The sequence below is a fragment of the Odontesthes bonariensis genome, chromosome 7 (assembly GCF_027942865.1).
Source record: "Odontesthes bonariensis isolate fOdoBon6 chromosome 7, fOdoBon6.hap1, whole genome shotgun sequence".
Lineage (NCBI taxonomy): Eukaryota > Metazoa > Chordata > Actinopteri > Atheriniformes > Atherinopsidae > Odontesthes > Odontesthes bonariensis.
Window position 1 is genome coordinate 34,200,225 of NC_134512.1, and position 11,919 is coordinate 34,212,143.

The 11,919-nt window shown below is 42.3% G+C and overlaps 2 protein-coding genes across 6 annotated transcripts; one reads left to right on the plus strand and one right to left on the minus strand.

Moving 5' to 3' along the window:
- The first annotated feature begins 296 nt into the window (after positions 1-296).
- LOC142384416 (uncharacterized) lies at positions 297-7,925 on the plus strand. Of its 4 annotated transcripts, none has more exons than XM_075470645.1 (12): positions 297-374; positions 473-545; positions 688-913; positions 1,997-2,054; positions 2,137-2,557; positions 2,654-2,748; positions 2,822-2,914; positions 5,201-5,276; positions 5,382-5,473; positions 5,550-5,668; positions 5,753-5,852; positions 7,691-7,925. In XM_075470645.1, exons 3-12 carry the CDS (start codon positions 780-782, stop codon positions 7,760-7,762), a joined length of 1,260 nt encoding a protein of 419 aa, XP_075326760.1. In that variant the 5' UTR covers positions 297-374; positions 473-545; positions 688-779; the 3' UTR covers positions 7,763-7,925. The 4 variants fall into 4 exon arrangements, with proteins under 4 accessions (XP_075326760.1, XP_075326759.1, XP_075326762.1 ...); XM_075470646.1 differs by having other exon boundaries at positions 352-374; positions 476-545; XM_075470644.1 differs by lacking the exon at positions 473-545.
- On the minus strand, positions 7,804-11,820 carry lyrm5b (LYR motif containing 5b). Of its 2 annotated transcripts, none has more exons than XM_075470648.1 (3): positions 11,726-11,820; positions 10,297-10,362; positions 7,804-8,169 (listed from the first exon to the last, which is right to left on the minus strand). In XM_075470648.1, the coding sequence occupies exons 2-3, from the start codon at positions 10,339-10,341 to the stop codon at positions 7,963-7,965; spliced, it is 252 nt and encodes an 83-aa protein (XP_075326763.1). In that variant the 5' UTR covers positions 10,342-10,362; positions 11,726-11,820; the 3' UTR covers positions 7,804-7,962. The 2 variants fall into 2 exon arrangements, with proteins under 2 accessions (XP_075326763.1, XP_075326764.1); XM_075470649.1 differs by lacking the exon at positions 11,726-11,820 and adding an exon at positions 11,480-11,699.
- Positions 11,821-11,919: the final 99 nt, after the last annotated feature.

Genomic DNA, 11,919 nt, shown 5'->3' on the forward strand with positions numbered 1-11,919 from the left:
GATCCAAACTTAACTGTGAGTATTTATAAAAACGTTTACATCAAATTCAAATGATTAGAAGTATTTTAAAGGGCCTTGACATTTAAGAAATATTCATATATTATATATTTTCCTTCATAATTTTGCATAAAGGAAAATAAAAGTGTCCACAGAGAATATATTTGGTGTGTGATTTGTATTCATTCTCCTGGTCACAGGATGATAGAATCATATTTAAATAAAGATTCTCATATTAAAACTGAAAGAGATTTCGGTACTTTTCAGACTGGCACCGGAAGTACGAGCTCTTATTTTGAAAGACGCTTCCTGTTGTGACTTCAAACGGCTGTTTCTTTTATGTTGGCTAACAAGTCGGAAATAAAGACCACATTGAGGTAAAGTTGTCTGTTATCGTTTATATAATGTTATTCCAGTTGGAAGCAGTGAAGTTGAATTGATTTCAAGTATTTTTGTCGTCGCGTTTTATTTGCAGCAGCTTCCGTAGCTTTTTCTTTGAGCTAACCGAGCTAACAGTTGAATGGTTTTCACTGGATTCCTGAAGCCGGGTGGGTAAAAACAAGTCTGGTTTTGCTTTAGACGGTGGAATGTTTATCGTGTTTTTTTATTTACTTGAATCTGTAGGTGTCAGCTAGTCGATCCATGTTTTATTTAGTAATAAACTCTGTTAGCTTACCTTCTGTGTTTTAGGTAAGCTGCTCTCATGATCAGGGTGACATGAGTCTGAATCTCAGGTGATTGAACGACTTGGGGTCAGGTGTGAAACGAGGCTGGAGGACACCATGGCTGAGAGGCTCGCAGACAGTCCCTGCTCGTCAGAACCGGACAGTCCCGCAGGTTTAAACCGAGGCTGCCTCCTTGAACACGGGGACGTCCTCTACCCTGATCTCTCAATCATGGTCCCAGAAACCCCCAGGTACTGCGTCAGGTGTTTAAATCAGACATAAACACGAGGTTTAATCACTGTGTGGACTTAATGATACTGATGAATACTGAGAAAATGTGGATGACAAACATTAAGTTGAATTGGGACTTTTCCTCGAATAAAAATAAAATACTCTGAAAAATAATACTGAAATTAATAAGATTAAGGAGCTTCAAAAGTAGCTGAGTGACATAAAGTTAGTTTGTTTAAATACCTGAAGGATACGACAGCCATATGTCAGCCCTAATTTCTTTATATATATCAAGTAAGACAGGAAAAAGATGCAGCAATTAATTGAAACATGGGTAAATGTAAATGCAGTACATGAGGCAAAAAGAGAGTTTGTACAATTCCAACGAGCTTTAAAGTCAATATTTGTTCAACACAGCCTGACCCTCTTAGACAAGCTTTCTGTGGAAAAAGCAGCCAATCTGCAAATAAAAACTTAAGAACTATTTAAAAGATTAGACAAAGCTGCTTGGAAGAATATATAAAGAAACGAGGGCTGGATCGGGACTTTAAGCAGTCTCCAGTGTGAGTGAGACTATTGTTGCTCTTGTACAAAGCTCAGACTTCTTCGTTAATATTGTTTGGTCTGTCAGTCTGTTTTGTTCTTAGTTATTTCAAAGAAAGACAAAAAAAAACTGCATTTGTAAATAGTTGGATAAAGTGAAACAAAGCAGATCAAACTCATACACTGTAAGTAAAGATCGTTTTCCTTTTTTCTAGCTGTTTCACTTTATAACTGCTGTCTGTGTGTGTTCTTTCCTCCACAATTCAAAAGTGTATGTGTGTAAACACAATCTGTTTTGTGCAAAGCTTCAGTCACTCTGTTTCACTTTCAGAGAGGCAGTTTAAAGTTCAGGGACTTCCATGCCACTGACTTCCAGTAACATCAAACCAGAACAGCTTGTTTATTTTCACATCTCATGAACACATTTGTCCATTAGCAGGGAGAAAAGAGGAGAAAAGAGACAAATACTTCAGACACAATTTATCTTGTCTGATAAGTTATTAGTTTTCTTGTATCCCAACAAGCTGTTGTCTTCAGAGCATTTCTGTCTGTTTTTTCAGCCCACAGCTCGGTAAGCGGAGGAGACGTCATCGTACCAAAGAGGAACATTTCAGCCCTGTGAGTCGCCGTACTGCCTACATGCCGTGGTGGACTTCCCGTCTCTGTAGTTGAAAAATTATTGTGTGTTTCTGGTCCTCAGGTGGCGGTCGGTGGCTCTCCAGGACCAAAGCAACAAATCGGCAGTGAACGAGGTTTTGCACACAAATACAAACGCCGGCGGCTGGCTGAGCAAAGCGCCGGCTTTGTTCCAGCTTCCTCTCTGAAGACTTTCCCTCTTGGCACCTGGCTGGAGGCTTCCTCCTCCTCCTCTTCTTCTTCCTCCTCCTCATTCTCATCCTCGTCTACGTCATCGTCATCGTCAACCTCCTACCTCACACCTGTTTCAGTCCTTCAGTTGAAACAGATTCAGACGGCAGCTTCAGTGTCACCCTCAGCAGCAGCAGCATCAAGTTCAGACTCTCTGTCCTTCCTGACAGAAGAGGAGAAGAGGTGGCTGAACGGAGAACAAGAAGACGCCACAGCAGGTCAGGAGACACTTCAGCTGAACTTGATGTCCGGCTGTAAGTGGGAGCTCGACATTCTGATCTTCAGGCTCTGTTGGAGACAGATCTCTCTGCAGCAGCAGTGTTATTTCTGATTGGTCGTTTCTTCTGCAGCGGCGGTGGAGCAGATCATCATCAGCGATGATGAGGAGGCCGTCGTTCGCACACTACAGATGGAGGAAGACGAGGCGCTAGCTCGAAACATGCAGGTAGAAGCCTTTATTACGCAGCTACAGACACGTGTCCAGGTGGAGCCAACTTCATCTTTGTTTCTTCGTCCAGGCTCAGTTTGACCAAGAGGAGTCAGAAAGCAGACACCATCATCACCATCACCATCACCATCATCAGCAGGAGCAGCAGCAGAGCGACCACAGGGTGAGACAGCCAAACTCTGCGGGGTTTCTGAATGAAAATGAAACTTTCTTTACATCTCCCAGGTCCTGATCTTAAACCAGTTCTTAAACATTTAACGGTCAGGTCTGAGCTGGTTCACCCTTCTGAAAACTATCGGTCTGATTTTTCCACAGAGCATTACTTCATTTAAAGGTCTGAGTTTCTGTAGAGCACCACTGTGATGCGAGACATTTTACCTCCACAGATCCGTCTGTTTTTCCTTCCAACTGATGTCTTTACATCACCAGTCTAGTGTATGAACGTGGTTTCAAACAGCAGTCGGCGTTTGTGAATGCTCTCTGCAACGCTGAACTGAATTTATGAACCGTTTTTAAGCAGAATCTATAAACGGCACCTGACGGTGTTTGTGAATGTTGCTTTATGCAGCTCGTTGGGCAGCATTCACAAACATGGCCGCTGATATGAAAACATAAAACAGCTGTAAAAAGAGAGAACACTGAGCTCATGTTCCTCCATGTTGAAGCTCACTTTTTATTCTCTCTGGGATCCGACAGACTAGACGCGACTCGGGCTGGATTTCATTCCTTTGTTCTGTCCCAGGAGAGAGTCGGTGCTGCTGTGGCAACAGTTTTTGAGGGATGGAGTCAGAGCGTTCGACCAAGTGCTCAGCTGGTGTTAACCTAAACTGGTACTGCTTTTATTTTTAGAAAACCCAACTGCTGTAGCAGTGGATCCAAATTAGCAGCAATGTTCCTGGTCTACATCTTAGAACCAGAGATGGGACCAAGTCACACATGTGCAAGTCTCCAGCAAGGAAGACGCAGATATTTTCCTGCGGTTTGGCCTCTCATTTACACCAAAACCCCGTTTTTATCACAGAAAACGATTATTTCTAAAACCTCCGGCCACAGTGGAGATTTGATAACGCCGGTTATGTGTTGCCGTGTCAACTGGGAGAAACGGCGTTTTAGGTTCTTAAACGTCACATTATGCGCCAGAAAATGCTTAACGTCATGCGAGCGCCTTATGTTTACAGTTTGTTTGGCTACTGATCAGGATTATCATGGATGATGTTAAAGTTCTACTAATGTTTACGTTTGTGCAAACGGTTCTGGCCTTATTGCATTTGCCATCCCAAACCTGCTCGCACAGTTCAAAATAGAGGAGCACCACTCTTCCGTGGCCGCTCCTGCGTCCAGTATCCACTGACTGTCTATATTTCCCTCTTATTGCCTTCAGTTTTGTTGTGATATTTGCTCGCGTTATCTCCTCCTTCACATGAGGAAAGTCCTCGATTCTGAGGATTTTGATTGGCTTGCATGGCTTTATTCCTTTCCCTACACTGCCGCCAACAGGTTTGGCATAGTTATTATGGCGCTTGACGACGTATTTATGCGGGTTGACGTAAATGACAAGTTTTTTGAAAACGATGTTGTGTGCACGATGTTATTATTGAAAACGGAGGGGGAGAAATATTCGTTTCTCTAAATACCCGGCTATGTGTAAATGTGGCCTCAGTCTCAAGTCTTAGCTTTCAAGTCCCAAGTAATTTTTTCTTGGGCAAGTCAAGTCAAAGTCACCTTATTATTGCAATTTTACCTGCAGAATCTGATCTTAATAAAGTGAAAAGACAAGATATAAGTAACTGTCAGTAAACATCATTGGCCAATGTGTCCACCCCGTATCATATCAAGCTAACGTTAGCTAACTACCGACTAGGCTAACAGGTTAATATTAGCTAACTTGACAAGCACTTACTGGTTAGAATGGAGCTTCAAATGACGAACAAAGTTCCAAGTTATGCTAGATGCTTAACACTCAAGTCATTCAAGTCATCATGTCTCAAGTCAAGTGCCGAGTCTTTAACTTCCAAGTCCGAGTCGAGTCACAAGTCTTTTTATTTTTTGTCAAGTCACAAGTCATCAAAACAGCGACTTGAGTCCCCATCTCTGCTAAGAACTGCCTACATCACGGAGACCAACTAAAGCTTTGTGACATGTAGGTTTGAAAATCCCGAGCCAGTGTGGCGTCCAGTCTGTCTGGTCCAAGAAAGAATACAAACTGATGTGAAAATGAGGAAGAGCATGAGCTCAGTGTTCCTCCATTTTCCCCAAGTTCAATGTTTTTATAAAACGCCGCCCAATGAGCTGCTGTTTATTAACGCTCAGAAACTCGGGTTCAAACCACGTTTACAGGGATGTTATGATGTGGCTCTGAGGTGGAAAACCAACCTTTTCATTAAGTTAAACTGGAAGCAGAACCATGTTGAAGTGGAGGTGTGGTGACTGCGTGGGTCTCTGTCTGCAGCATTATACCTACATGGAGCCCAGCTGGATGTCTCGGGTGTTGGCTGCCGTCTCACCTCTGGGGGGCATTGAAGATGGTACGATCATGCTCTTCTGCTTTGAATGAATCGGATCACATTTCAATCCACGTGTAATAAAAACTTCCGTTCACTTTAACTGATGCAGCTGCTGTGTTGTCACAGATGTGACGGGTCAGCGCAGGCGGCGGGGGCGGAGCAGGAGGAGGAACGTATTACCCGACCTTTCTGACGACTTTCAGGGAAACGACTACGAGGTGAGGAGGAGGAAACTCTCTGGGTGCCAAATCTTCGTCCACCCACAGAGTTATGGACTTTCTTCTCGTCTTTCAGGCTCTTTTGGCATTTGAGGAGCGACAGGGTGCCGTCGTGTCCAAGAAACTGACCCGCAGGGAAATCCAGAGGTTTCCCACCAAAACCTTCCAGTCCACCAGCAACGCCGGCAACACGCAGTGAGTCCAGCAGCCGGTCTGAACCGGACCTCTTTGTTTAACATCACTTGTTCGTCTCTCACGCCTCTGATGATCGATCTGCAGGTGTCAGATCTGTTTCTGTGACTACACCGACGGGGAGAAGCTGAGGATGCTGCCCTGTTTCCATGACTACCACGTCCAGTGCATTGACCGATGGTTGAAGGTAAGAGCTCACTGACTCCAAACGCCTAAATTGAGTCTCACAAACCCCCAGATTTAGAGCAACGTAACCAACGTGTTTCACCAGGTTTGTTTCTGCTGCACAAAACCTGAAACAAACAAACACTTTGTGGAGTTTCTGTGTGAAGCGGTAACTTCCTGGAGGTTTTATCCCACTTTGATGTAACTTAGCTGCAGAAAACACAAGTTTGAACTTGTGTTTTTTACTATAATAAACATGAGATATATATCAGGGACACATTTATCATTGAATGAGTGGAAGGCATCGTACAGGTAAGGAGAAGGAAGCAGCAACTCTTAAAGGAATGGTTCGGCGTAAATTATAATTTGAGCATCACATGGTCATGCCACATAATTTATATGGGTGATGAGCCTTTCTCCGAAAGACCGCGGCATTCCGAAGTTGGCTATTTTGAAGTGTTTTGTTAGAAACGCAGCCAATGCAACTGTACGGGGCCAATTTGGAAAATATAAGAAATCGGTTGTTTTTCCGCGATAAACAAGCTCAAAAGCGCTACATACTTCAGCTGTGTCATAACAAAGGCCTCGTCAAGCAAACCGAGGCACAGAGAAGTTCATCGGCCCACACAGCCTTTCACTGGCTTGTGTTTTTTGAGGCATCACCGGTAGTTCCAACTCCTAGTCTGACCCGGATGTAGGCCCACTGCTTGAAGTTATCAAAGGGAGGCTGAGACGCAAATGTGGCAGAAGACGACCATAATTTTTTCGAAGACGAGCCATTTGCGTTTGAAGGCCAACCATACTTGTTTGAGCCCAAATATACAAACGAGGAGTTGCGGGAACGGGAGGAACAACAGAGATGTGCGGAGCAAGCGTCAGTGGGCGCTTCTGCTCGGTCGCGTACTGGAGGTACATGGTGGAGTAGCTGCGAGTGCTGCGAGGTGATGCCGTCAAAGGAGAGCTTCTGTTGCCAGGAGTGGGAACTGTTAGGCACAGATATGCCGAATGAAAACACCTGTTTGTCATCTAAAAGACATTTTGTGTCGCTAATAGACAAAGGTGATTTTTTTTTTGTTTTGTTTTACATTGCATTTCTTATATTTTCCAAATTGGCCCCGTACAGTTGCATTGGCTGCGTTTCTAACAAAACACTTCAAAATAGCCAACTTCGGAATGCCGCGGTCTTTCGGAGAAAGGCTCACCACCCATATAAATTGTGGCATGACCATGTGATGCTCAAATTATCATTTTACGCTGAACCATTCCTTTAACTCTGAATGTTGCAGGACTCCTGTGTTTGTTTAGAACATATGTGTCACACTCAAGGTCCGCGGGCCTAATGTGGCCCGCCATGTCATTTTATGTGGCCCCTGAGAGCTTAAAAGGTCTGATTGTCTAAGAATAAATGAGTCAAATACCAAAAAACGACCAAAAAAAGTGACGGCATCCCGCCACTGGACTGCAATGTTTCCAAAAAGCTAGCTTTGTTTGATATTTCAAGTTTTGAAGAAAAGTAAATCTCATAAATTTTTCTTCATCCACTTGGATAGTTTGATCGTTGATTGATGGAGTGATGTGGGTTTCATAACCTGACAAATTAAAAGGATTTATGATATAATAACAGAGCAACAAGCAAACATATTTTTTACATCTATGCAAATATATATGTAATATTTGTAACTTGAATAAGTAATAAATTAAGAGTTATTTAACATTAAGGAGTAGTTACATTTAATTTGCATTTATAAGTTACATCTGGCCCTTTGAGGGCAACGCTTATGCTGATGTGGCCCTCGGTGAAAATGAGTTTGACACCCCTGGTTTAGAATAAGCCTCTAACCCGCCCTCCTCCCCTGACAGGACAACGCCACCTGTCCGATCTGCAGGGTCAACCTGGCTGACGGAGCCTCTCTGGCCCCCCCGGCCCTCTGACGGCTGGAGTTTGTGTTTGAAGGAGGACTCGTCAACTCGTCTTTGTATTTTTTTTATACTTTTATTAAGTCACTATTTTCCTCGGCACTGACGGGACTGAAGCTGCTGCTGTCGTGTTCTGCTGCTCAGACACATTTAGATCAAATAAAGAGGATTTTTCTTTTCTCGTTTTTTTTGTGAGTCTCTGCGGGGGGGGCGGGTCACTCCTCGTAGTATCGCTTCTTCATGGCTCTGTATTTCCTCAGGTAGTAAAGCGCCTCCAGCTCTCGGGACACAAACTCCCCTCGAGCGATCAGGGCTTTGATCTGCTCCGGGTCCTGGACCGACTTGTTTTTAGCAAACGCCGCTCTCAGACGGTCTCTGAAGTAGTCGCCACCTTTGGGGTACTCCCGCCCAAGGTAGAGGAGCTGTGGAGGAAGAACAGGAGGATTATCTGCATGCCACCTGGTGTCTGCTGCACCCTGGTTGGTGGCGGTGTGGCTCCCATCATTCCTCCACTTACATTTGGACATAAAACGTTCAATTTGAGCCGTAATTTAATGCTTTACTCACACTATAGTGTGAATATTAGTATGTGTTTCATACCATTTATACCACTGTTTGTTATACGGTAAAAAAGAACTATACATCTGTATCTTTTTTTACTTCACTGTCCTAAATCAGATGCTACAGATGTCTATGATAGCAGCTAAAAGATGATTTCAGTCTTCTTCATGTGCACCGAGGTCCAAAGTTCAGGGAAGACTCTGCGAGTCGTTGGAAGTGTGAATTGTTTTGTGGCTGCGGTACCGTCGAACCTGGACTAACTAAAAATCTGTTGATGTGACACATTTATGGGTTTTTACGTGTAACTTCATAGAGTTATTCATCGAAGCTCCCACAAACAGACGTGCTACAGCGTTTCGTGCTGTGTCCGTATTATCTGTGCTGCTCGTTTGTTTTAGTGCCGTCGTTGGTCCTTTAGCTCTATTGAGATGAAGTGAAACAAAGTGTTAAGCATTCGATCCACATGTATAATCATCTTTATGCCTTCTAAGCTTTTAGGGGGACCTCACATCTGTCCATCGGGCCGTCTGCAGGACAGAGAGCGACGTGAGGGATACTCTGAAGGTAATAAACGGCCTTCAGAGCAGAATGGGGCTCAGGACCTTATGGTTCATGAGTAACCGAGTGGGAGGTCTGGAGATCATCTCCAGAAACCAAATTAAATTGAAAAATTATTATTTATAGCATATTTTCACTACACTTGTTGCAGGAGGTAAAAACAGTCATAAATGGATAAAAATAGTATTAAAGATGTTTGTGCTTTGACTTATCGGTTTGAGTTTGAAAGTCCCTGAACTCCAAACCTCAGTGGAAACCCAACAGAACCAGGCCTGAAACACATGTTCCGCTCCCGGAAAGAACAGAGAGGACGTTTGATTTCCGAATGCTGTCGGGTGAAATGCACCTTTGGGTTACATCCGTTTTCCCCACATGATTCTGATCCAGTGGTCTTCTGCCCCGTTAACTTTTCAAAAATCAGTCAGTTTGAGCCGCCTCCTTTTAGACTTTCCTCTCTCATTCCCCCACCAGGCACCTTCTTTTTGTACCATTTCCCTATTTGCACATATTCTGTTCCTCGCTTCTTCATCCTTCTCCCTGGGATGCGAGCGGAGGAGGAGAGGAATCTCCTCAACAGGCTCAACCTTCGGGTCGTCTCTTTGAACAAAAGTCCTAACAAAGCAGCATCGTCCGTACTCTTTCTGCTTTATTGTATGAGCTCCGTCAGACTAGTTATTTATTAACGTCTTATTTAAACTGAAAATGGGACGTCACAGGTACTAAAACACAAGGAAGTATCCTCTTCATAGCTCCTCCCACATCCTCCTCTCGCTTCGATCTTCTCTTCCAGCTGCCTTTTAGGAGCTGAAACATCCTTTTTGTTTTAATAAAATAAATTTCTGGGTCACAACAGGAAGAACGAGGAGATGCAACTTAAAAAACTGAAAGGAGCCTCCGGCCTCTCCCACAACCAGCATCTGGAAACCAGGCTTCCATCTAATAATCTAATCTTTTCAATATCAGAAAACTTTGTTTAATTATGCAAATGTAGGTAAAAGGAGCTCACAGATGCTCAAAATACAACAATAACATGGTCACATGACATCATATATTTTGAATACTTCCTGTATGTTTATCTGTGTCTGTTACTCGACTGAACGCCGTCTGTTCTGTTGGAGCTGCTCATTGACCACAAAGCTGCTGGATCGATGACTCCACATTGATTCTTTTCAGCTCTAATCTTTCTACTTAAGATGCTTTTATGGTTGATTACGGATTTTTTAAAGCTGTGACTGTAAGCAGCTGCTGGATTTTAGTTCCGCAGTAATCAATAAAACGTCAAAGATTCAAACGTAACATCCTGAATCCCTAAATACGACATTAACAGTTAAACGAGAACCCACTCGTGGATCCTTCAACCAGACAACGATGGTGACCTAATTGATAATCTGTCAACTGATTGACAGATTAGTTGTCAGCAGAAGACTCACATTCTTGTAGAGTCGAACAACTTCAGCTCTCAGGGAGTTCGCCATCGTCTCAGAGAGCCGTCAGAGCTGAACAAGAAACACAAACACATTTAATTTGTTGATGTACGTCTTATTTTTTATATATTTCTGGCCTGTGACACTTTTTTTTAAAAAGCTTGTGTGGGGGAAACTTCGGGTTTGTGTGTCAGCAGGTGACTGTGAGCATAAATTCATATAAAAGCAGCCTCAATGAAAGGCAAAGATGGTCAGAGGATGTCCAGTTTGTCCACAAATGTGTGAGAAAATCAGTGAAGTGTTTAAAAAACAATGCTCCTCAAAGAAAGACTGGAAGTGATTTGCATAAGAATGGGACAAAATAACACCTGAAACTCTTCATTTGGTATCCTCAATGTCAGAACATCTTTTAAGTGCTGGGATAAGGAAACATTAACTGGTGAAAGATTTACCTCCCATCTTTTTCTGATTTTGAGTGTCTGCTTGTTTTAAAGTGAACAGCAGAAGATGTCAGATGTGATTTAACTAAATAAAAATAACTGCAAACTCAAACTTTATGGTGGACTTTGATCCTGTAGTGTTTTATGAACCTGAATTCCGCCTTTTCAAGAGTCCAAACTGTATTTTTCTACAAATATTTGCTTAGTTTAATAAACCATTTAGAATGTTACATAAAATAATACTAACAATAATTCACATTGTCTTGGGAATTGTTAAAGGAAACTTAATCAGCAGAGAAGAAGATCATGCTTCCATCGCTATTGTCATCAGGTTTAATGAAGGAACTGAAGTTTTCTCTGTTTTTTAAGTATTAACTGAAAATATATCCTGATTAAAGTTGTTTTGAACATTCGGTCACTGAGTTTAACTGGTCTGACTCCAATTCAGATTTACAGGTTTATGTATATTATCCATTATCTGATCCATAACTGATGACCCTCTGGTCACAATAACTCTCACTTTAAAAATAGCTTTTTTTTTATCTAATCTTCTAACTAACATAAATGTATTTAATGGCGCTGCACCTGTCTGCCAGATGAGAATCAGATCAAGTTCACTGTTCAACCCAGTTAAACATCACTCTGTAGACTTATACAACACACCTGATAAATATTAAACTTTATAAACTATTATATTTATTTTAAAAAATTCAATTATTCAATTTAATTTAAAAAAAATTAGAACTTACTCAGTTTTCTACTGCAGAATCAGATTTCTGGCTGAACTTTTTCTTTGTTAAACAACTTAATGATCTGACTTGTAGCTTCTCAGAACTTTTAACAGTGACAGCAGGAAGCTAACTCGGCTAACAGCTTGTTTGCGTTCTCAGATAAAAGTAAAGTGGTTAATAAACCGACAACTAACTAATAACTTAACCCCGCTTTCTTATGCGGTGTTAAAACACCTAACAATCACATTAATGTCAGTTCCCAACCTGTTCAGGTGACCTCTGCTCCCTGCAGCTACTTCTCCGGCGAACTCTAACCCGAGTTAGCCAAGAGTGAACTTTAACCCGGTTAAACCCGGGAAAGAGTTCACGGTCGGTTTGTGTCGTCGGGTCTGTCAGAAAAAACAAACAAACACTGCAACTGACGTTAAAACAAACTTTTGCATTATTTTTTATTTGAA